General features: G+C 39.2%; 1 protein-coding gene and 1 long non-coding RNA gene across 4 annotated transcripts in view; one reads left to right on the forward strand and one right to left on the reverse strand.

The window, feature by feature from the left end:
* MYOZ2 (myozenin 2) overlaps positions 1–12456 on the forward strand; it is a 28799-nt gene extending 16343 nt beyond the window's left edge. For both annotated transcript variants that reach the window (XM_007054448.3, XM_007054449.3), the window contains 3 exons: positions 486–615; positions 2619–2802; positions 11513–12456. In XM_007054448.3, the coding sequence (XP_007054510.1) occupies positions 486–615; positions 2619–2802; positions 11513–11744 (546 nt within the window). In that variant the 3' untranslated portion in view covers positions 11745–12456. The remainder of the gene's footprint in view (positions 1–485; positions 616–2618; positions 2803–11512) is intronic.
* LOC122465499 lies at positions 6045–24808 on the reverse strand. Of its 2 annotated transcripts, XR_006290404.1 has the most exons (4): positions 24657–24808; positions 11572–11738; positions 8368–8446; positions 6045–6803 (listed from the first exon to the last, which is right to left on the reverse strand). It is a non-coding gene; the product is annotated as an uncharacterized LOC122465499 (long non-coding RNA). The 2 variants fall into 2 exon arrangements; XR_006290405.1 differs by lacking the exon at positions 11572–11738 and having other exon boundaries at positions 6312–6803.
* Between the last annotated feature and the right edge of the window lie 106 nt (positions 24809–24914).

Raw genomic sequence — 24914 nt, forward strand, 5'->3', positions numbered from 1 at the left:
GTCATGAAAGACAATCGGGGGGCGGGAGTCCTAAGGCATTGAAATTTTTATTGCAATCTAAACCAAAGAAAATCTTGCTCCCCCACTTCCCATACACACTTACCCTTCAAGGTCTAGTATTCTCTATCAGTCTCTTGAAACACAGACAAACCTAAATTATCTAGGCTTATCATTAATACATTTTTTGCTCTTACTTTTATAGTACACGTGGCAGGTTTCACAAACACCTTTGTCTTTGAATAAGGGGTCACCAACGTGAAAATGCTGAGATACACTGATCTAGTAGATAGGGTCCTGGACTAGAGATGAGTTAAGTTCTCAGCTCAACACAGACTTCCTGTGTGACCCTGGGCAAGTCACTTACTGTATCCCCAACTCGGTTTTCCATCTGTAATATGAAGATAAGACTTCCATACTTCAGAGAGTCAATAACATCTCTTGATATGCACGTGCTATCAATGGTATTTGTTTCTATTCTAATGCAGCGTAGTGAACCTATGCAGAACGTTAAAATGGAAACTAGCAGTGCTGAAGCTGGCCAACAGCATGCACCAATGACACCTCCTAATACACCTGACCCACGGAGCCCACCAAATCCCGAAAACATTGCACCAGGTAAAGTACAAACTATTGTAATTTGTGCGTGTACTGAGTACTCAGCTATTTCACAGCACAGAAAACAGTAGAGCATTTTGTTTACATGATCATTAATGGGATATTTATAAGGGATCAGCAAATTGATTCAAATGAGGTTAGAAGTACTTTAAAGAATTTATATGAATCTTCATTTTAAATGCAAATCAGAGTAGTTAACTTGCTTCAGTGTGGTTTATAAAAATCTTCATATACTTCTATTGTCTAGTTTCACACACAAGTGGAAATACATAGATAAGTTGGGAGAGGCTATTCTCATGATATCTATGAGCTAATTAATGCCATGAAACACTAGAAATCCCAGGAGACATTTAGTCTAATTAAATTTTCAGCCTGATTTCCAGGCCAAAGTATATCTGATAAGTTTGAATAAACATCTGGGGCCACATCATCACACCCTAAATCTGCATAACCCCATTGATCTGATCCTACTAAACTTAATTGTCTATCTGCTCCAAAATTTGCAGCCATCTGAGCTCCAGCATCACTAATTGTATTACAGCTTCTAAATGCAATCTAAAGTCACTGCAGGTTCTGATTCAGCCCTTTATGTGGGAATAGCCGAGAGGAGAATTTGTCTCTCTGGCTGCAGAAATATTTTTCTGTTTTAAAGACCTTGGTTGCAAGGATCCTGTTTTCTTTATTTAAAGCCCTGAGCTACATGGAAGTCTAAAGACTAGAGCTGGCCAAATAATTTGTGACAAATAATTTATTCAGTGAATGTAGCTCTTTCTCCTGGTTGTGAATTATCCATAAGCAGGCAGAGGTTTTTACAAAGTCATTCTTTGTTCAACATTATTCAGTGCATGCATGTTTTGTGTAGACTTTTTCCAGCCAATGTGAACTGGATCAATGCCACTCTATCAGTGATTGCTAAAAGTACTAAGAGCTTTAGTACACTGTGTATCCATAAGCCCAATAAAATGTGAATGGGTGCAATTTCTGTTTCCAAAGTTGAGGTGTGATCTTTGAGCTCTTTGTCTGCAGAAATATTTGTCTGAACTCTGATTTTTTTCTGATTTGGAAACAAAACAGTGTTTTTTATGCTGAAATGGAGCAATAGTGTTAATGTAGAGAATTAGAAACCTAGTGAAGTAAAAAATTAGGAATAATTTTCCCTCTTCTTCCAACAAATAATTTTGGCTCAGATCTTAGGACAACCCCTTGCTGTTTTTAATACTCTCAACTATATACTAAGGGCTAGGTTCTGCCACCCTTACTCCTGTTGTGTAGCACCTAATTATGGAAGTAATCCCACTAAAGTAAATTGAACTACTTGTGTAGTAAGGTACTGATCAACAGGAGTAAGGATGTCAGAATCTGTCCCTCACTGATGAGGGAGAGAATGGGTCTGATTCTTCACTTGCTTGCATGGTGGAAGACAATGGAGAACCCAGGCATACAGGATGGATTTTCAAAAGTGCCTAAGGGATTAGAAGCACAGGTCCCACTGAAAGGCAATTGGACTTGTGCTCCTAACTCCTTTTAGTGCTTTTAAAAAGCCCACCCAAAAATTAGTCTACAGGCAGAATTGAATGATTTTAACTAAAGGTTTAATTTTAAACTCATTTAGCTAACCCAGTGCAAGAGGCTATGTGGACACTGGTACTTTGGTTTAAACCAGCTTAAATCAACAAGAAACAGGCTAAACCAAAATAAACCACGCTTAAACCTAAATAAGAGCATCTACAAAGCCTTTTGCACTGGTTTAACTAAAGTGATACAAATCCCCTATGTTTGCTTCCTATTTCTTTATAGTCTTGGACAAGTAACTTAACACTCTCTGTTATTCAGCTTACCCTTCTGTTAAATGTGTATATAATAATTCTTAACTACTACATAGGACTGTAGTGAGAATTAAGGGTAATAAATATGTGTAATTGGCCCTTGAGATATTGGGTGAAAAGTGCTATAAAATGCAATGTATGATTATAATTATTTATCCTTGATTTATTTCCATGAAGGATATTCTGGACCACTAAAGGAAATTCCTCCTGAGAGGTTCAACACTACTTCCGTGCCAAAATATTATCAGTCGCCCTGGATAGAAGCCATCAGCAATGACCCAGAGCTGTTGGAGGCTTTATACCCTAGACTGTTTAAGCCTGAAGCAAAGCCAGATCTGCCTGACTACAGGAGCTTTAACAGGTAATTTAGGAAGGAAGACGAATTTTACAGGACAGTAGAAACAGTTATGTGAAGTGGAATTTTTTTTTAACCAAACTATAGGGAAAGAAACTGGTTCATATGCACGCACGCACACATGCGTGCATGCACATACACCAAAGACTTTAAAGGGGAAAGCACAATTAGTCTAAATCTAAAGAATGGATTCTAAAATAAGCTCTAGCATAAACAACACAAGAGGAAGGTCATAGTAAAAGACTAAGAAATAATTAAATAAAGAAGGAAAAGTAAGAGAAGAACACAGTATCCAATGAAATGAGGAATTTGATGCATAGGTGCTAGAACTAGGGATGCTGGGGGGTGTTACCACACCCCCTAGCTTGAAGCGGTTTCCGTCATATACAGGGTTTACAGTTTGGTTCAATGGCTTTCAACACCCCTACTATACAAATTGTTCTAGCACGCCTGACTTGATGGAATAAATACGACACAGCAAGGGCATGATCCAAAGCTTATTTGATCTTTCCAATGACTTCAGTGGGCACTGGATCAGGTGCTAAGTGAGCACTGTGCATAGGAGAGTTCTGGTTAGAGTTTGGTTCATAAGCACTATAATAGGAAATATCAATTTTTGTTTCTTTATGTTACAATCCATAGTCAACAGATTTGTGTTTTAGGGTCTGATCCCTCAACTCTCACCTGCTGCCCTTAAAAGCCTGGAGAAGCTGAGAGCATTCAGCCCTCACAGGAGCTGTTCAATCACCTGAAGTATCAGACCCTCCATCATGTTTAACAGGCCATTGCAATCTCTGTCGACATCTTAAACTAAGAGATTTCAATTTTAAATCTGCAAAATATGGTCACAAAAACAAAAACTAGGCACCCAAAACAAGGTACTGAGTGTGGAGCCAGCAGGGAGCTGAAAGAGAAGTTATTTACACGGTAGCTGGCGTACTGTGGTTTTCATTAGAACCTCGTGTTATGTTGACATTGGTTGGGAACTTGGAACTATTTTTGGGAGCTTTAAAAAACATCTAGACTGTGCCTCCCACTTTTATTCATATTGTGCACAATATCTTCTTTTATTAAAATCACACTTTTTTTTCTTAAATGGCTTCTGTTTAGCTCCCACTAAGCCAAACCAAAAAACCAGCCAAAAAATAAAAACAAACAAACAAACCCAGCTGTGTGGCAATCTGCTTCCATAGAAAATGAGAGACAGTGGGAATGTAGATCTGTAGGAAATTGTCAAGACCAACATGTACATTCAGGAGCATGGAGGTAAGCAGGTGGACCTAAATTATGGGGGTGAGGAGGGGAAATACAGCTAACACATCATGGCACTGCATAGCCTCCCCTAAATCTGCCATGTTCCCCTCAGAAAATGATATGACAGATACTGACTGGAGAGCTCATGTGACCACAACTGCCACCATGGGAACAACAACAGCACAGTTTATCTATTATGGTTACTAGCACTACAGAAAACCTGACAGTCACTTATAGATAGCAACTGAGTCAGATACATGCTGCCGTTGCTGGAAAAGGGAAGAACTAGAGGGCTGCACTGAAGCAGAATTGCTATAAACATGTGATCTGAGGTCTGGCTGATATCCAATGCTGTCTTCTGTACATTTTCAGCTTCTCAGGGAGATAAGATTTTGTCCACTGCACATTTCTCATCGCTACCAGTCTTATTTTTCCACAAGGATGATGTGGTGTAACTGCATCTTTTGGGGTACATATTCCTCTTTTGTGCATTTGTACATGGGAAGGGTCAATACCATCCCTGTTAACTGTTATAACAAATTGAAACCTGCCACTGAAATTCAGGTTTTGGTCTTATATTTGATCCAGAAAGTTTTAAACAGTGGAAATGGTAAATTCAAAATGCAAGGCAGAATGATGTAATCCTTCATATTTTAAATAAAAACATACCTTGTCCTATCTGGAAAAAAGCACCAAACTATGCCAGGCCTAGAGTGGCTGTTTGATGTGTATGATACCTTTATATTTATGACCTCTAGTCACTATTAGTGCAGAAAGTGTCTAGCTAATTGGTTTCTTTAATTACAATCCTGGGAACATGCAGTTGATAAAATATTTAATAGATGAATTGTGATGTCATAGTGACATCACTGTGTTAGCTAGTATCAGTCAGGGTTTCCAATCCCACTGTGTCACACCAGGAAGAACCACTTTCAGGATTTGGTAATGTACAGTGCAACCCATGTACAGTGCAACGCATAGGTACATTCACCATTAATCAGCAGAAGGAGTAGGATTGATGGCATGCCTGGCATGGAACTCCAAACATAGTGTTCAAATTGTTCTTAGTACATTCAGCTATATTTGTTAAAATGACATTCTTTGATTTTAGAGACCAAATTTAGGATCCTTTCAGATCTGCTTGTTCAAGCACCACTACTAATGAAATCAATGTGACTTCACCAGAAGTTTTTCCTGACTAAGAAGTGAGTTAGGTTTGTTGAATAAGACTCAGACATAGATGACTTTAAATCAGGACTATTTTAGAGGTGTACTGAAGCTAGAAAAGGATTCAGAACTTTTTTGTGCGGAAATGTGTCATTTGCCCCTTCCAGCAATACAGGGCTCAATCTTGACCACACATCAATGGGAGTTTAACCATTGACTCTAATGGGAGCAGGATCAGATCTCAGGAATTAATACAGCTAATGGTCTGATTTGGGGTTGGGTTTACACAACAGGAGCCTGGCTGCACTGGTAAATCCACCAAGGAGGAGGTTGTGGCAGCAAAAAGCAGCTGAAGTCGCCTGCCTCCCTGCAAAGGGCTTACAGATCGTCAGTGCAATCTAAAATATTTGTGGTATGGAGTAGACTGCATGGTCAGGGTGACCAGAATACACTGGCTCAGAGAATACCTTGAGCAGACTCTGCTGGTAAGGAACCTGGGGAGCTCCTGGTGAAAATTAGAGGTACCCTACTCTAATGGACACGTTATAGGAAATGGCAAAACCACTTGCTTTCCTTTAGAGATGAGTGTCCCAGGGGGCACAAGGAAAATTAACTGGCACAAAAGTAAGAATGTCAGCCTGGAAGAATCTATCCAAGAATCAGTATGGAAAAGCCAGTGTGAATTCTTTTTGCTAATTAGTTTATAATAGGAAATTAATGTAATCCCTTCCTTCCACTCTCTTTCCAGTGGAGAAAAATGTCAAAAATAGAATTATAGGTGACAAATAAAGCACTGCAGCATGCCTGCATCTGACAACAAGCAGGTTTGACTGGTTCTTCCTCTCCAACTAGATCAGTCCTTGCTCAGGCCTCTCCCGTCCCAATCTATTGCTTCCAAAACACTAAGGAATCCAGTCCAGCTGGCTAGTGCTTTGCTTTATTGATTTATAAACCCTGGATCCGATCCTACAAAATGCTAAGTGTCTCCTGCCAAGTGTCGAGTGCCCTCAACTTGCAAGAGGCAGGCACTGTCTTAGCGCAGTCTAGCAGGCAGTCTGTGTCCCAAAATTGCTTACAATCTAAATAGACAAGATAGACATAGGACAGGGGAAAGTGTATAACACACAAGCAGACAGCAGCAAACATTTTGTTAGTGCCATGATTTATATATTTTTTATGACTGGGTTTAGTTAGGAGGGAAACGGTTAAATTAAAAGGAAAGTAAAGGGAGTGGGGACATTGAAGAGAAGGAGGCGAGGGGGAGAGCATAGGGACTGGGAGAAGAAGGTAAGAGGGAATGAAGCTGAGGTGAAGAGACTGTGAGGGAGGGGAAGGAGAGGGTTGGAAGAAACAGCCAATCAGCACATGCAAGAGAAAGTCCAGTGGAAACTGTAGAAAGGTCTCTAGAATGTCCAAAGGTTCCTGCTTTGGCCGCTTCTTCAGATGGTCCTACCCAATGGTGTCTCCGCATGGTTCCAATCCTCTTCAGTTTTTCCCCAAGGCATCCTGGTGGGTGAGGCGATATCACTCGAGTCCTACTTTCTCCAGAGTGTGTGGGTGTGTCAGGGGCAGGTCTCTGCACAGCTCTTAGCAGAATGTTTAGGAAATGTTATTCACATTTTTAAAGAACTCTTGGCAAATGAAGATTTTTTTTTTTTACTACTTTAATTATATAACTATAGCAGCTAAACCAGTATAGTTAAAAACTTTCTCTCTCAATCTGTTAACCTCCAAAAATTTCAGATAAAAATTCTCTCCTTTATAGGGACAATTTAATAATGATATTAAAAATGAGGAAAAAAATAGTGTGCACATATAGAGCCGGGGCTAAAAATATGCGTATGTGCCATGATGTTTTTAAATCATGCATCAACTTTTTAGGAATATGCAAAGTGAATATTAAACCACCCCCTAGACTTCCTGCTGCCAGTACCTGGAATCATCATTCTTTCTCCTATATTGTGCAATGACTATTCGGAATTTTTTAGGCACTGGTTTTGGGTTACAGACCATGAATCAGAGCTCAGATTATTTGCTTAGTTTCCAAACAGTGCAGGGTATTACAGCACCTTGTCGTCATCCAAGTTATTTCTCACAGGAAAATGTACTGATGCCATGAAGGATGAATTAACATTTATTAGCTGATTACTGCACTCTCTTTCATGCAGTGCATCGTGTATTTCTGCATAGCACACAGGTATGTGTTAATGCATAAGCCAGCGAGGCCAGCTTTTGTATAGCAGTTATTCTTTTTTTGTAAGTTCAAAAGATATTTAGTGGATTTTCATAAAACATACAAATTTGAATGTCAGGAGAGTGGGTTTGTGGGGAGGAGGGGGGGAAAAAACCTGGATTTGTGCTGGAAATGGCCCAACTTGATTATCATACACATTGTAAGGAGAGTGATCACTTTAGATAAGCTATTACCAGCAGGAGAGTGGGGTGGGGGGAGAGAAAACCTTTTGTAGTGGTAAACACCCATTTTTTCATACTCTGTGTGTATAAAAAGATCTTTTGTACTTTCCACAGTATGCATCCGATGAAGTGAGCTGTTGCTCACGAAAGCTTATGCTCAAATAAATTGGTTAGTCTCTAAGGTGCCACAAGTACTCCTTTAAATTTGAATGTGTTATCTATTCCTATGTGGTCTACATATAGACAGAATTATAAAGGGAAACAATTATTTCATGATATAAAATACTATAATAATAATATTGAAACACAAACACAAAAATTAACGTTGATTATCCTTTTGTTAACTTACAAATCCATAAACATTAAAGATTACATGAACACTACCACGAGAATAGACATCTTAATTAGAGCAGCAATTAAAATGATCGTTATTTTCCAATAACATGTAGGTCACTGCACTCACTCTGTGCTGATTATAAAGTAATTATTTTTAATCAGTAAGGTACAGTATAGAATTTGTCATGTGTAACCTGGAAGAAAATTTCCAGGCTCACTTAGACAGTCACTGTGTGAAGAACTCCCATTGATTTCAAAGAGAATCTGGAGCGTTAAGCGGCTGCTGCTACAAAATCTGGTCCTTTATGTGTCAGAAGATGTAGCTTTGGAGCCTGATGCAAAAACCACCCTCCATTCCCACGGAGTATGGGTGATCAGAACCTTTTATGAGGCACTTACCACCTTGCCAGGATCAATTTTTGGAACCAGAGTTGGCTCTTCTTGGAATGATGTGAAAATGAGGTAGAATCAGAAAAGGCTAAAATAGGAAAAAAACAAGTTAAAAATTACTTGGACAAATTAGATGTCTTCAAGTTACCACGGCCTGATTAAATGCATCCTAGAATACTCAGGGAGCTGACTGAGGAGATATTTAAGCCATTATCGATTATCTTTGTAAAGTCATGGAAGACGGGAGAGATTCCAGAAGACTAGAAAAGGGCAAATATAGTGCCAATTGATAAAAAGGGGAATAAGGACAACCCAGGGAATTACAGACCAGTCAGCTTAACTTCTGTACCCGGAAAGATAATGGAGCAAATAATTAAGCAATCAATTTGCAAACATCTAGAAGATAATAAGGTGATAAATAACAGTCAGCATGGATTTGTCAAAAACAAATCGTGTCAAACCAACCCGATAGCTTTCTTTGACATGGTAACAAGCATTGTGGATGGGGGGAAAGTGGTAGACATGGTATATCTTGACTTTAGTAAAGCTTTTGATATGGTCTTGCATGACCTTCTCATAAACAAACTAGAGAAATGCAATGTAGATGGAGCTACTATAAGATGGGTGCAAAAACCGGTTGGAAAACCATTTCCAGAAACTAGTTATCAGTGGTTCACAGTCATGCTGGAAGGGCATAATGAGTGGGGTCCTGCAGGGATCAGTTCTCAGTCTAGTTCTGTTCAATATCTTCATCAATGATTTAGATAATGGCCCACAGAGTACACTTAAAGTTTGCGGATGATACCAAGCTGGGAGGGGTTGCAAGTGCTTTGGAGGATAAGATTAAAATTCAAAATGATCTGGACAAACTGGAGAAATGGTCTGAAGTAAAAAAGGACAAATGCAAAGTACTCCATTTAGGAAGGAACAATCAGTTGTACACATATGAAATGGGGAAATGACTGCCTAGGAAGGAGTACTGTGGAAAGGGATCTAGGGTCAAAGTGGACCACAAGCTAAATATGAGTCAACAGTGTAATGCTGTTGCAAAAAAAGTGAACATCCTTCTGGGCTTTATTAGCAGGAGCATTGTAAGCAAGAACACGAAAAGTAATTCTTCTGCTCTACTCCACGCTGATTAGGCCTCAACTGGAGTATTGTGTCCCATTCTGGGTGCCATATTTCAGGAAGGATGCGGACAAATTGGAAAAAGTCCAGAGAAGAGCAACAAAAATGATTAAAGATCTAGAAAACATGACCTCTGAGGAAAGATTGAAATAACTGGGTTTGTTTAGTCTGGAAAAAGAGAAGACTGAGGGGACATGATAACAGTTTTCAAGTACATAAAAGGTTGTTACAAGGAGGAGGGAGAAAAATTGTTGTTCTTAACCTCCGAGGATATGGAATGGGCTTAAATTGCAGCAAGGGAGGTTTAGGTTGGACATTAGGAAAAATTTCCTAACTGTCAGGGTGGTTAAGCACTGGAATAAATTGCCTAGGAATCTTTGGAGATTTTTAAGAGCAGGTTGGACAAACACCTGTCAGGACTGGTCTAGATAATACTAAGTCCTGCCACGAGTGCAGGGGACTGGACTAGATGACCTCTCAAGGTCCCTTCCAGTTCAAGGATTCTATGTACCGAACTGCAAAATTTTAGTGAGCAATCTCTATGCATCACATAGAGCAGTCTGGTCTATAGTAGATACTTCCCTATGATTTTTTTTGTTGAATCTTGGAGTTTGCTCATCTCGCAGTGGGTATTGTTTTACCATGTATAGCCGGCTAACATTCCAGTAAAATCTTCAATTGTTCTCTTTTGGTTTCTGCTGGTGTTCAATTATTTGTTTTGGTCTGCACTGGAGGACCAGTAGCCCCAGGAACTCTAGACCAACGGATCTATTACTCTGTATCAAACCCAGAAAACCAAGTGGGCCAACTGAAAGGTCTCTGTTTTCAGCTGGAATTCACTTGGCTGTGCCACTACTTATATGGTTTTCTGGCAACCAAGAATCAAGGTCCAGCTAACAAATTGCTTCTTTACTAGCCATAATCTAGATATATCCCAGGAAAACTATTTGATTGACCAACAGGTATGGCCACATTTGGTACAATTTATTTCTGTTTGGTCAGGTTTGTTTACACATGGGGTTCTGGAACAGCTAACAGAAAACTCTCAGCCCAAGAGTCTGCAAGTACAAAAGAATCACAAATTGAATGTGGAAATATTGTTTTAAAATATTTGCAAATTCATTTAACTGTATATGCTTGCTAAGTGTTTCTTATCTTTTGATTTGTTAAGCTAATCACCTCAGGAACATTTACCAGTACCTTTAAATAATATTAAAAATACTGGCAGCAGATAATGGGCTAGATTCGGCCTTGGTTTCTCCAAGCCTCTACAAAAAAAAAAAAACCCAAGTGGGGCACTTGAGGCATAAAGTCTTCTTCAGAGAGTAGGTTTCAATTACAACATTTTTTTTCACCAATTTAACTAAGCCAGTTTCTAAACCAATTTAGTTAAATCAATACAACACTTGTGAGCAGATATGGTCGTACATTGTCAATCCACTGACTTCAACTTCATTACCTCTGATTTATAGCGGTGTTAGATCAGAATCAGGCCCTTACTTCTTTAATTCACCTTCTTGAGGTCTGTAGTGCACAAGACAGTAGAACCTGGTCCTTAATATGTCTAGAAGACAATATGTTCTGACTCTCAAAATAGGAGGGAAAGAGGCTGGAGCATATACCAGGCCTATCATTCACAAAATACCTTCAGTGACTAAATCAGCAATCATCAGGCACTCACTTTGTTACAACCAATTGTTCAATCATTTTTCCATCCAAATATTGGGTAACTATGACTATGAGAAAGGCCGAGAATAAAAACATGTATGTAAAAGGGAACAAAAGAGGGGCATTGAAGAGAATTTGCCAGAAAAATAATCAACATATGGCTTTTCCAAAAGTTTTTCAAGAGATCTCAGAAAGCTAGGAATCATATTGCTGTACTGAAAAAATGTCATAACAAATCAAACCAAATCAAAACAAAAAACAGATGATTATTCTTTTTCAGCTCTTGGGGCAAAAGAAAAATGGGTATTGTTAAAATCACATTTCACTTTTATTTCCCCCCCCCCCCCCATCTTTACAGAGTTGCCACTCCATTTGGTGGTTTTGAGAGAGCATCAAAGCTGGTTAAATTCAAGGTACCAGATTTTAATCTACTGCTGCTAAATGATCCCAGGTTCATGATCCTCGCTAACCCTCTTTCTACCAGGAGGTCCTTCAACAGGACTCCTAAGGGATGGACGTCTGAGAATATTCCCATAGTGTTCATCCAGCCTTCGGATTCCAACACTGTTCCAGAAACGGATGACCTGTGAAAAGGAAGCTGTTTTATATTTGATACAAAATGCTGAAAGCTGACCATAAAAATCAACGTGTAATTATTTTGACTTTTAATAGATGCTCCTTGCAACAACCTCCCTTGGTAGCTGGAGTTTAACTAATAACTTCTGATACAGTATCCCTTTTCATGAGTTTAATTTCATCTACAGACCTAATATAAATAAAATAATTTGGCAACTATTCACTGACACATTTTTGACTTTTGTCTGTCTATACATTTTACTTTTTTCACTTTTATTCTTTAATGAAAACTTAATGTTGTTTCAAACCTTTGCATTGCCACATTAAGAGCAGTTGTGATGAGGAAAAAATGACTCTGACATCATGGCATTCCATTTCTATTCTGGTCCTAGCAGATCCTCTCAATACCATGTCAGATTTGTTCAATATACTGTCAGTACTGCCTGCTTATCTTGGGATTTGGAAATGAAGATTGGGTTCCAATCTTGTTCCCTATGAGGTTAAAGCTCTTCAGTGAGAGCAGGCTTATCACTTATGTTTTTGCTGACTCTTGTATCACCACCAATAGTAAGTTTAGCTAGACGTGCGTAGAAAGTATACAGTAGATATAGTTATAAGAAAGAGAGAGACTATAGAATGGTATGGTGAGGTACAAAGGTTATACCTACATGAGTTTGAGGTGGCTCTGTTATTCACAACTGCAAAGACCTGAATGAGTGAAGTACTTAGGTCTTTATATCAAATGAGTACCCTGCTTGAGCAATGCTACCCTAGCTCTTCAATAGCCATAATGTATATTTGCATTAGTGGTTTTTCTTTTCTGTCCAGGTTACAGACTAGAATTGGGGCTTACTACAGTGTGTAAGAATTTTCTTGCATGTTGTACAGTAGTAAGCCCCGATGTATTAGGAAAGTGAAGGATTAGGCTGAACAGAAGCTGATATGATCCAGATACACACATGAAGCAGATAAACTAAATAAGAAGGTGCCATTTTTACAGTGTCTTTTTCAGATTACAACCACATTTTTAATAAGAGGCAAAACATCAAAGTAATAACTGATTTTTCATTAATTTTATCGTTTGTTTGGGAAGGATACAACATTTGCATGTTATATTTTTAAATACACAATATGGTAACATTACATTTTGAATGAAGAATGTTAGTTTGGGGGAATAGGCTGTGAAAGCTCTCTTTTAATGTGTACTGAATCCATTCTTAAGGGGCTCATGATGCATGTGACTCATGTTAACTTTCTGATCACAAATATACACATTCATATGCCTGTTTTTCTTGTGAAACGAGCGGAGGTGTATAAAGTTTTACAAGATCCACAGCTAAATGCAATCCCAAACTTTAGATCACACTTAAACCCCACCCTACAGCTATGGCTAAAATAGAGAGTTTACAGCAGTACAGCTGCTCCTATGCTGCTACTCTGCTGTAAGCTCTCCAGTGTAGCCACTCTAAGCCAACAGGAGAGAGCTCTCCCATCAGCTTAATTACCTTAGTCCCCGCAAGCAGAGAAGCTCTTCCGCCAACATAGCACTGTCCACGTCAGCGCTTAAGTCAGTTATGCCTCTCAAGGGGGTGGCTAATACACACCTCTGAGCAACATAAGTTTTGTTGACATAAGCTGTAGCGTAGCCATAGCCTATATGACGTAACAATGGCTAGACAAATGAAATACATCAAGACACTACTTTTTCAAAGGCATTTCTCTGACTGATGGTATTGATCCATAATGGGTTCAGCTAGAAAAGTGAGTGATTCAGCAAGGATCAGATGTGACTGAGGTAAAGAGTCATAGAATAAGAAGTAAAATGGGGAGATCGAAAGGCTTAAGAGAGTTAAAGAGTAACCATAGGTGAATAGTTTTAACACTGGAAGGAGGTCATGGAGGTACATTTCCAAATGAGTTGAAGCCTACCCTCCACTTTTGTGGTTGTAATTTGTACCTGCAAAAATTGCACAGGCAATTGAAATGTGGTTCAAGTCAGGTAGTTAGGGTACAAATTCTCTGATTTCTCACCTGCAATTGATTTTGGAGCACAAGATTGAACATAAATTGTACAGGTGTCAATTGCACCTACGAAACAGAGGTTGGGCCTTAGCGCTTTTCAAAATTTAACCCCATCCAGCCCAGGAGTCAGTTTTAGGATATTTATTGTTGTTAACATATAAAATGATATGGGTAAGGATACTAAATAGGAGTTCCCCAATTCTGCAGGTGTCACAAAAAGACTAGAGGTAAAGTAAATAATGAGGAGCTTTACAGCCAGATTCAAAGGGATCAGAATTGTTTCATGATTGAGCCAGCAGATGACAAACATTTCAATGCATCAAATTGCAAAAAACTACTCTGTGAGCATGGATCAAGTCAGGGGAATATGAGATAAATAACAGAATAATCCAGCATTTTTATCAAGAAAAGGATTTGCAGATTAGCCTACACTATAAATTTATGTTGGTATAACTATCCACACCCCTGAGTGATGTATACTGACCTAACTGCCAGTGGCTTCTCCTGTTGACATAGCTACCACCTCCCATAGAGTTGGAGTACCTACGCTGATGGAAGAAGCTCTCCAATTGGCATAGGTAGAGTCTTCACTAAGCACTACAGTGACACAGCAGCCCCCTCCCACTCCAAATCATACTATGCTAGGTCTCAAATGTGCAAAATGATCTGCTTGATCCACCTTTACTGTGCAGAGTTCCACTAAAGTACACAAAACTCTGTACCTGTGTAAAGGTCCACTCAGGGAGCTTCAATGTGCAGGATTGGAAATTTAGGGCCTTTCCATTGACCTCAATGGGTTTTGGATTGAGCATTTACTTTGTGAGGCACTTGCAAGATGCCATTGGGATACTCCATGCAGTTACAATACCACTGGAAATATATTATTGTCTTTGGATATGTAGAGAAGGGAAATGCTGAACAGTCTAATTCATGATTCAAGAGTAAGGATTTGGGTCTATCCTTGCTGATAAAAAGATGGCCTTGACGTGACAGAATAAAAGTTTCCAGGGACTGGCAAAGTCAAGAGAAAGTTTTTTTTTTTAAACATTGGTTCTTCTAAAACTAAGAAACATGACTGAGAAAATGGATTAAATGGGAAACTGAGGTACAGCTGTTTTATGCATAGGTAAACAACCTTAAGGAATAATTTACCAGCAAAGGTGACTGAAGCAGAGTACAAATGAGTCCATGAGACACTTATATTTGTTTCCAGTAAAGGAGAGGATAGTAGGGTATGATAAAAATGCACGAAGGTAGAGAAAGGGCACATTTTGAAAAGGCCAGAAGTCCTTTATATGTATATTGAGCTAGAAGGTCATTTCTTGTCCCTAAAATTTTCTGTGCTTTGTTCTCATTTACGAAGGGCACCTTTACACTGCTCCGGTAAACATTTCCATTGCCAGAATGTGTAAAGGAGCCTTAGTATAAATGAGAACTAGGTCCTCAATTTTTCAAATTATGCAATATATTTTGTGTGATATTCTCCTCCTCCTAGAGTAAGCAAAATCAAGTGGAAGGGGAGTACATGGATGAAAAACTCCATAGAGTAAAAGTCCTCAAAGATAAATGCAATGTACTCCTATTTATCCAGAACAAATGTCAAGAAAAGTCAGGGTTCATGGCCTCCAATGGCTATATAAGGCTGAGGATATGCAGGTATCAGCTGTAACTATGATGTTGTTTGTACAGAGGTGGAGTTGGAGATGGCAGCATCTATGTGTTGGAAAGAAAGCTAGCCTTAAATCCATGTGGTCTTCCTCCCTGTTTCAACAAGATCTTTAGCCAATTTGTTCTTCTAGTTGCTGCATAAAGAGTGTCTTTGATAGCTGGTTCCAGGAAATGAGAATGTGCCTCCCATATTACAGTCTTAGGTTTCCAAGTATCTGCCTTTAGAAAGAAATGTTAGACTGAATAAGTTCTCATGTTTATCCTGTACTTTGATGTAAAGTTCCCTAATTACATATACACTTCTCAGAGGTCCTGATTGTGCCAATCTGTCTGATTGTTCTTCTTCATAATCCAAATATCTCACTCTTTTAGAAATAAATCCAGATTATATTAACCCCAATAATGTGTGCTTTAATTTATTTAATAGGATTTTATTTTGAGCAAATCTCAGAGGCAGAAATTACCTGGTTAATCTGAAGGTAGAACAAAACATGAAGGATTGAACTCCTGGCCCCACTAAAGGCAAGTGGAATTTTGCCATGGATTTCAGTGGAGCCAGGATATCACTCTACATGTAGTTTATTTCTATCAGATCACAAAGTATGTCAAACAATATTTGTAAGTGAAGTTTATGCCACTATGTAATCCAATATTTACCCAAGAGCAGAATTAATGTTGTGAGAATAAAGGAATAGGGCTAACCATATAGGAAGTTGGACTGAGTACATTGGTAAAGATGGAAACTGTCCTGATTCTTCCTCCAAAATTCAGGTAGATTGATTAAAACTACAATAAAAAACAGAATTATTCAACAAAAAGAGGAATATGTTATGACAAGGACAAATTCACCAACAGAGGTGAGGAAGAAATTCTCTTAATAGGCAGGTTATTCCATAACTGTTCACTTTTGTGTTTTTTGCATCTTCCTCCGAAGCAGCCAGTACTAGCCACTGTCAGAGACAGAACTATGGATTAGATGGACAATGGGTCTGAACCAGTATGGAAAGTTCTTGGTACCTAAGAACTTTTTTCCAGCTCAGCTCTTGTACGGCCTAAAACCTAATGACCAGCTGCTGCCATTCCTAACACATCATAGTAACCTGCACAAAGTGTTCTGAGACATACCTAGGACATGAAGATAAACTATCCTTGAAAAGGGATAATAAAAGACGTATATGGAAAATGAAATACTATATAAGTTAAGGCAGAGCTACTCAAATTGTGGTCCATAGATCACAAGCAGTCCTGTGAAGCACTTATTGGTGGTTCCCAGAAAGTTGGCTGGTCACATGGTGCTGGCTCCTCCTCATTATTTCCAGAGGCTACATTTTGTTGAAAGGCATTATACATTAAATTATTTCCTAATATTATTTTCCATGTCTGTAGTTGTTGTAGTTGCCACAGAGATATTATATTGTGAGGGAGACAGAAGATGCTCCAGAAGATAATTTCTGTATTAAAATGTACGCAACACTGATAAAGTTTGAGAAACATGGTGTTAAAATGTTATGGGTCAGTCAATTAAATGCTGTTAACATCGGAGACGCTGTTATACCAAACTCACATAAGAAATACACATCAGAAGTCCAATTTTCAATTGGGGACTCCTCCATAAGACAGCCACATTTGGATGAGGGTACTTAGGAATGTACATTATAAACTTATACAGCTAAGTGCGACTATGAGCATCCAGATGTGAAATTTGGACATAGTATTAAGGACCCTTCTACATTATGGATGGGATTCTAACCCACATAAAAAGTCAGCAGCAAAACTCCCAGGGTAGGATCCACAAAGGGATGTAGGCATTGCAACCCTGAGCATTGCAGCACCTACCTTTTAGGCATCTAGAAAAATCCCAGAAACAATACTGCAATCCACAAAGCCTGAGTAAGGTGCCTAGACTCCTATACCATGAATGGGGAGAGATAGGCACATTAGAATGCAAACCACAAAGCCAGCATACTAGGCAGGGGCTGCCAAAACTAGCCAATGGAAGATGCTGACCAGAGGGATGTGTGCTAAGTCCCATAGCTCTCACGGAGATAACTACCTAAGTCTGGGCTGCAGAGAGGTGCCTATTTCTGTTTTTTGATCCATGAACCAAGGGATGACAGGCATTTCAGTCATTTGTGGGGCTGAAACAAAACAGCCAGAGAAAAAGGAGGATGAACTTTAGCCTAGTGAGTAGGGTACTAACCCAGGATGTGGGCAACCCTCTGTTTAAGTCCCACCTTCTCCTGAGGGGAGAAAGTACTTGAACAGGGAGCAGCCACCTCTCAGATGAGTGCCCTAACCACGAGGCTATAGAGTCATTCTAACACTTTCTTTGGCCAAATTGATATTTAATTGTTTAATTAAAGTGGAACAACTTTAATAGGAGAGATTGAGGGAGACCCACATCAGACTATTCCATTGCCTAATGGCTACAGCACTCACCTGTGAGGTGAAGATCCCTCATCAAATCACTTCTCATCGGTGGAGGGGAGGATAACTTGAATTGGAAGGTTTCCACATTCTGAGTGAGTAATCTGTGCTCTAGGTCAAATGTGATAAAGGAGGTTCTCCTTCCCTCCCCACTCCTGTCTGTTTTGTATAACCTTACCAGCGGGGTAAAATGTGGTAGGTAGTCTCTCTGAGCAGACCAACTTGACTGGGCCCCTGCATACTACTGGCTGAATGCCTATCTTCCCTGGTTTGTGAATTGCTCTGGGGTTTAGGCAGGACATACGTGTCCAGACATCTAGAGTGAGGCACCAGTGTGCATTCTCAGAGGCATTCACATAAGTGCCTAGGGAACTTTTACTGCAAAAACTTGGGCACCAAATGAGTTAAGGCACCTACAGGATTAGGTGGCATCTGAGCAGTTTTGTGGACTGCAGTGTTGCCTAAAAATGGGACTTAGACACCTAAGTATCTTTGTGAATAGCACCCCCATTGACTAAAATGGGATAGGATTTCACTCTCAATGTCCATACCTAATGACTATATACTACGGAAATCAAGTTAGAAATCAGCTCATATGAGTCACAGGCATTATTTCCTGAAATGAAAGTTACACTTACTGCACAAAGTTTACAGAAAATGGATAACAGGAGAAAGGCTGTTCTTGTGTTACTAAAGGATAAGGTTTGGAGTCAGGAAACCCAGGCTCTGTCACAGGCTGATTTTGGGCAAGACATTTAATCTGTTTGTGCCTCAATTCCCCCATTAGTAATACTGGGATAATAATATTTCCCTAACTCATAAGGATATTGTGAGACTAAATTCAATAATATTTGTGAAAGGCTCTGAGATCCCTAAATCACGGTAAGTGTATAAGTAGCAGAGAATGAAGTGAGCCAGTTATTCTTGCAAAAACAAGTAGAGATCAAAATGTTCAATAAGGGTTGCAAAAAGAACATTCTGAACTCTGCCAAGTTGGGAGATGATTGTACCAGCAGACTTATTAATCCAGGAATTTTTTCACACTGCTGTCTCTGAAAGACAGAATTTAATGCATTTTCTAAAAGTTACTTGTTTTTATTTAGCCTCCAACAGTCAATATTTTAAACATTCTTTTTTCTTACGAAAATAGATACAAATAAACAATAACCAAAGTAGCTACAAATCTTTCCCCCTTTTCTATGGGTGTAGAGGCCTTCTTGCAACAGAATTAGTGCATTTCCTTTGAAGTGGGAGGGGGAAAAGGAATGAGCAGGTTTTAAGGGGGTTGTGAAGGGAGTGAGAAATCCCTACATGGCACAGAGACCAGGTCCCAGAGATCTCCCTGTGTGCTACCACACCACATCTGTTTATATTCATCCCTTCCAAATCCCATAGTGGAGATTCCAGTGGCTGTGGAGTAGCTGGGGAGGGTCTTCTCCATTTCCCACTGCCAATTTCCCCAATACAGTTCAAGTACCATCACACTCAAGATTACTGGTAAAGCACTATGAAAGATAGTTTCAAATGAGCAGAAATAATGTGTAAGCCATAAACAATGTTTGAAGTATGTCAGGGTCTTCTGAAGTTGGGCCACTGTAAGCCATGAAGGATCACAGGTATTATCTCATTATGGGAGGTCAGACTAAATGAAAGTGTTTTTCCCCTTCAGTAACTCTAACAGCTAAATTCCAGCACTGAGTCATTCCTTGAGTTCTTAATCAGAACACTTTAGATATTTTCAGGGAAACATAAAAACAAGAATATTTAGTTCAAATAGGCAGAAGGTGGGCAAGCTGACCACTTACAGCAGGTGTTCATTTCTGAACTAAACTGGAACGTGATTATTCTGTGCTATAGCTCTGCAATGTTTGAAATATATTTGACTGACTGGGGGATGGCTGGGGAGAAAGCAATGCTGAAGCCAGAATGTGAGGGAAAACACAAAGAGTCTGAGGAAAAAATCACAGGCTCATCATGTTTCATGGTACTTCAGTCTATCATTCTGCCAGATAGTCTTTTGTGAACAGTAACAATGGTGAGGGCAGAAACAGCATGGGAAGGAAGGTGGAAAGCAGCAGGATAGAAAAAGGAGCATAGTTTTGGTTTGAGAATGAAAACATAAGCAGAAGGAAATTGCCCCAGGCCAGATACCAGTGTGTTTCTCTGATAGGAGGGAACACAAATCATCCAGAACTTGCTGTAAGTTTGGCAACCTTTGCGTACTACAAGGCAACAGCACTCATATCCTCTTCTTACAGCACAATATACAGTATCTATCAACCCTTCCTAGATCTGACATCAGTCTGAGATTAGGCCTGTGAGTGTACATTTGGTGTTCATGAGTGGGTGCATGCATTTCACCACAGGTTATTGAAAAAAACAGAACAGTGAAATTTTCTTGCAGAAAACCCTATGGCCAAGATTTTCAAGAATGGGTCCCTAGGGTTTGATTGTCAACTCTATATTTCAGTTTCTAAACAAGGGGCTGATGAGCACTCAGCAGTCAATGGGTACAGCTGGTTGCTCAGAACTTATGAAAATGAAGTCATTTATTTAGGGGCCCAAATATGGATTTAGGACTCCAACTTTAGGGTCCATCTTTGAAAATAGGAAATAAATAAACTTTAGATGACTTCAGGGAAACTGCTCCTGGCACTACACTTAGCATTTTCAGAGAAGTTATAGTACTGTTGATAAATAAACTGGAGAAACATTAACAATGTTTAGTGCAGATGAAACAAATAAAGGAAAAGCAAAGTTTACCTTGTGTTTGCTGTTATGTCTAGAGTGAAGTGAGGAAGAAGAAAAAAGGGGTGAGTGTTTATGCTCTGTGAAAGCTCCCCTAATGAGATAACGCCTGTGATCCTTCATGGCTTACAGTGGCCCAGCTTCGGAAGACCCTGACATACTTCAAACATTGTTTATGGCTAACGCATTGTGTCTACTCATTTGAAACTATCTTTCATAGTGGTTTACCAGCAATTTTGAGTGTGATGGTACATTAACTGTACTGGGGAAATCTGCAGTGGGAAAGGGAGAAGACCCTCCCCAGCTACTCCACAGCCACTGTAATCTCCACTATGCAATTTGGAATATACACAGTAGATGTGGTGTGGCAGCACACAGGAAGATCACTGGGACCTGGTCTCTGTGCCATGTAGGTATTTCTCCCGCACTGCACAGCCCCCTTAAATCCTGCTCTTTCCTTTACCCCCTCCCACCTCAGAGGAAATGCATTAATTCTGTCGCAAGAGGGCTTCTACACAATAGAAAAGGGGGAAAGATTTGTAGCTACTTTGGTTATTGTTTATTTGTATCTATTTTCATAAGAAAAAAGGATGTTTAAAAAATTGCCTGTTGGAGGTTAAATAAAAACAAGTAGTAATTGAAAGGCATGCTTGGCTTATTGAATTTTAGAAGATCTAGCCCAGTTCCTGTTAAAACCTGGCCAATATGTCTTCATCATGGAAAAATGTTTTGTGTGTCCACTGTGTAAGTTGCATAACATTGGAGGGAATATAAAGGCACAGAAACACCCATTTGAATAGTTGAACAAAAAACTTTTTTGCAATAAGATATCGGCACTATTGGAATAGACATAGACATAGCAATGACTCCTGGTATCTCCCTAACTTTCCAGGGCAGGGGTCTCTTTTTGGTAACTTTTCCAAACTTGAATGGCCCTTGATTGAATAGGTCTTCTCTGAACATCCAATACACTCAATATATGGTAAAAGACCCTCCGACATGTTAAGGGTCTCCCCACACTTGTATTGGGCCCTGTGTCTTACTTCTTCCCCCCGCTGTTAATTTCTAAGATCCCATCTACTCTCGTAATTCCCAAGAAAACATGGTGCGGATGTCCTGCCAGACTGGGGCCATAATTAATTGCTCCCCATAGTCATCCAGTTTGGAATTATACCTCCTATTTTAACTTTCCCTTTGAACAAAACACTTTGCGACTGTTTTAAACATTCTGCTAGGATGTGAATATCCCTATACTTTATAGAAATGAACATCAATTCTAATAACATGATCACATTCTTCCACAGCCCTTGATTACGTATGCTACAGGTCATGTCTTGACAACGACTACAGCAGAAATCTTTTAACCCCTATAGTACTGTTATGAGTTTTTACCACTTATTCTAGTTTTAAAAAACCTCTCTTTTTAGTTCCTTTCAGGGTTCCTATGCCACTTGTGTCATTCTCAGTCTGAATAGTGCGACAGTTGTATTAAAATTCTCCAGACTGAAAAATGGCAGGGAATCTTAAAATATACCATAATTAATACGCAACAGACTAGATTTCCTCTGTGAAGAAAGACTAGAAGAAATGGGTATAAGCCAATATGGCTTCATGAGGGACAGCTCAAAGATCAGAAGTTAAAAACAAATTTGTACTGGAAAAAGTGAGAAGCAACAAAATAAGAATAAACAGAGAAAAGGGAAAAGATAAGCAAAAACTCAGAATAACCTCCCTAATCCTGCTTTAGGATCCACAAATCTTTGTGGCATCCTAGTGAAGTAATGCAGAATTGAGCACTAAATTGATGCTAGCCAAAGGAGTAGCTGGAATAAGAAGGGTTTTTACAAATATATCAAAGGAAAAAAGAAGTGCTAAAGCAATATTAGATACATTAATAAGTAATGGCAGAGATGTAATTAACAATGAGTTTTAAAAAAGGTGAGATGTTGAACTCTGTTTTAAAATCTGTCTTCAACAAGAAAAATAAAGAAAATAAGCTTGGATAAATAGGAAGTAAAAGCAGCTATCAGGAAACAGCTGGTAAAGGAATACACAGATATAAGTAATCTTGCCAATATGATATGCATATTAAGATATTAAGGGAATTAGCTGTTGAATTTTCCAATTATTTTGAAAAGTTATAGAAAGCTGGGAAAACACTGGAAGACTAAAGAAAAGCAAATGTAGTACTAATCATAAAAAGAAAGAATAATGAAGCTGGTAGTTACTGGGTGTAATTCTAATTTCTATCTAAAGGTGCTCTAATTACAGTATCTAATTCTATCTATTTAGTAAAAATGTTGTGGATTTTTTTTTTTTACTGTTTTTAAACACGTCCAAATTTTGAAATTATGATGAAGTCAAAAAACCTGAAAAATGTTGGTGAAAGTTTTCATCAAAAAATGATTTGGTTCAAAAATGGATTTAAAAAATTGTAAAAAAGCTTACAATTTGGAAAACTTCCAGCAGCTCTATTTCTGTCGCTAGTAAAATAACAGAACAAATATTAAGATCAAATAATCACTGCCAAGGAAAGGGAACCATGAGCAACAGGTAGAGTGGGTTTATAAATAATGAATTTTGCAAACAAGCTTAATGATTTTATTTTATATAAAATAAACAAAATGGATAAATAAGACATAGTAGATGCAATATTTATGGATTATAGTGAAGTATTTGAGACAGTACCACATTAACACTGCTCATAAAATTAATTCAGATTAGTGTAGAAGAGAACAATGTTATACAGAATGAAAGTTTATAATGGAAAAATGAATAATGTACCAACTTAGTGTCTAATAGTGTACTCTAAGGGATTGATGTTGGGTGTGGTAATATTTAAAATATTCATTAATGATCTAGAAGATGGAGTAAAACGTATGCTAATTAAATATGCATATGATACTTAAACTAGGAGATGTTCCAAATACTAGCAAGGACAGAAAAATATAGCAACTAGAAATATGAACAGATAACAAAATTATCTGTGGGGAAATAATCCAAACCACAGATATCCAATGGAAGGGAACAAAACGGGAAAGCAGTAATGCTAAGAGAGAGCTAGGAATCCTATTGGACAGCAAATTAGAAAGGAGCTAACTCTGCAATATGGAGGCAATCAAGTCTAGTGCTATTTTGTCCCATGTATTTTGAACAATCCATTATGGATCAGAGTAAAAGCTGTTCATTTGACTGCACGTGGGATATTGTGATTATTTCTGGGTATCCCACACGTATAGGATAGTTAGTGACTAAACGTTTGAACTAAATTCCATTGCAGTCAATGGAAAGATCCCCCTTCATTTCAATGGGATTTTGTATCAACCCCTAATTGAGAAGGATACATGCTTTCAAAGAGGTTTCAGAGTGGCAGCCGTGTTAGTCTGTATTCGCAAAAAGAACAGGAGGACTGTGGCACCTTAGAGACTAACCAATTTATTTGAGCATAAGCTTTCGTGAGCTACAGCTCACTGCATCGGAGGCTGTAGCTCACGGAAGCTTATGCTCAAATAAATTGGTTAGTCTCTAAGGTGCCACAAGTACTCCTTTTCTTTCAAAGAGAAGATCAAGTATGCAGATACCTTGAAACAATAGCCGAGAGGTGTAAAGTGCTTCCGATCATCTGAGTTGTTACCTGTAAAACCCACTAAAACTTTCTCAACGAAGGCCTTTGTGGCTATACGTAGAGGAGAGTTGTGATCCCGTTTGAACACAGACAGGGTTTGCCCAGGCTTGAATTTACAAGTGTGTTAGTTAACTCAAATTAATTGACAATCAATGATTTAAGGCTGGATCACCAGCTCTGGTCTAGACAGACTGCGGGGGGAGCCGCAAGGACGTCTGCCTTCGCTGCCACTCCATCGTGAGTGACTCTTTTACCGTGGTATAAGTAACAAAGCCCTCTCCAAGCCAAACAGAGTCCTTTGCCCGGATGGCGGGGGCAGAGTCCACCCTCTGGACCCCACCTGCCTAAACATATAGGGGGCAGGAGAGGGAATGTGGCCAAATCTTGCCGTTTTCACACTACAGTATTTAGCACATTTTTAGTCACAAGTACTAACCACGCATGCGCCGCTCCCCGCTGATCGACACCCGCGTCAGGCGCTCTCCGGTTAAGGCGGGACACGACTTTTTAATTGGTTTGGCTCAGTATACGTCACTCCCCTGCTCTTCCAATCGCCGTCAGGGTGCTTTCAACTCCCCTCCTCGCCCTGGTTGCGGAGACCGCGTCTTCCTCACCTGCGGTGCGCGCCGGAGGTCGCTGTGGTTGTTGACGATCCGGGCTATTGAGACGCGCTCCACCCCCCCCACCGCTCCCC

This window comes from Chelonia mydas, chromosome 4 (genome assembly GCF_015237465.2).
Source record: "Chelonia mydas isolate rCheMyd1 chromosome 4, rCheMyd1.pri.v2, whole genome shotgun sequence".
Lineage (NCBI taxonomy): Eukaryota > Metazoa > Chordata > Testudines > Cheloniidae > Chelonia > Chelonia mydas.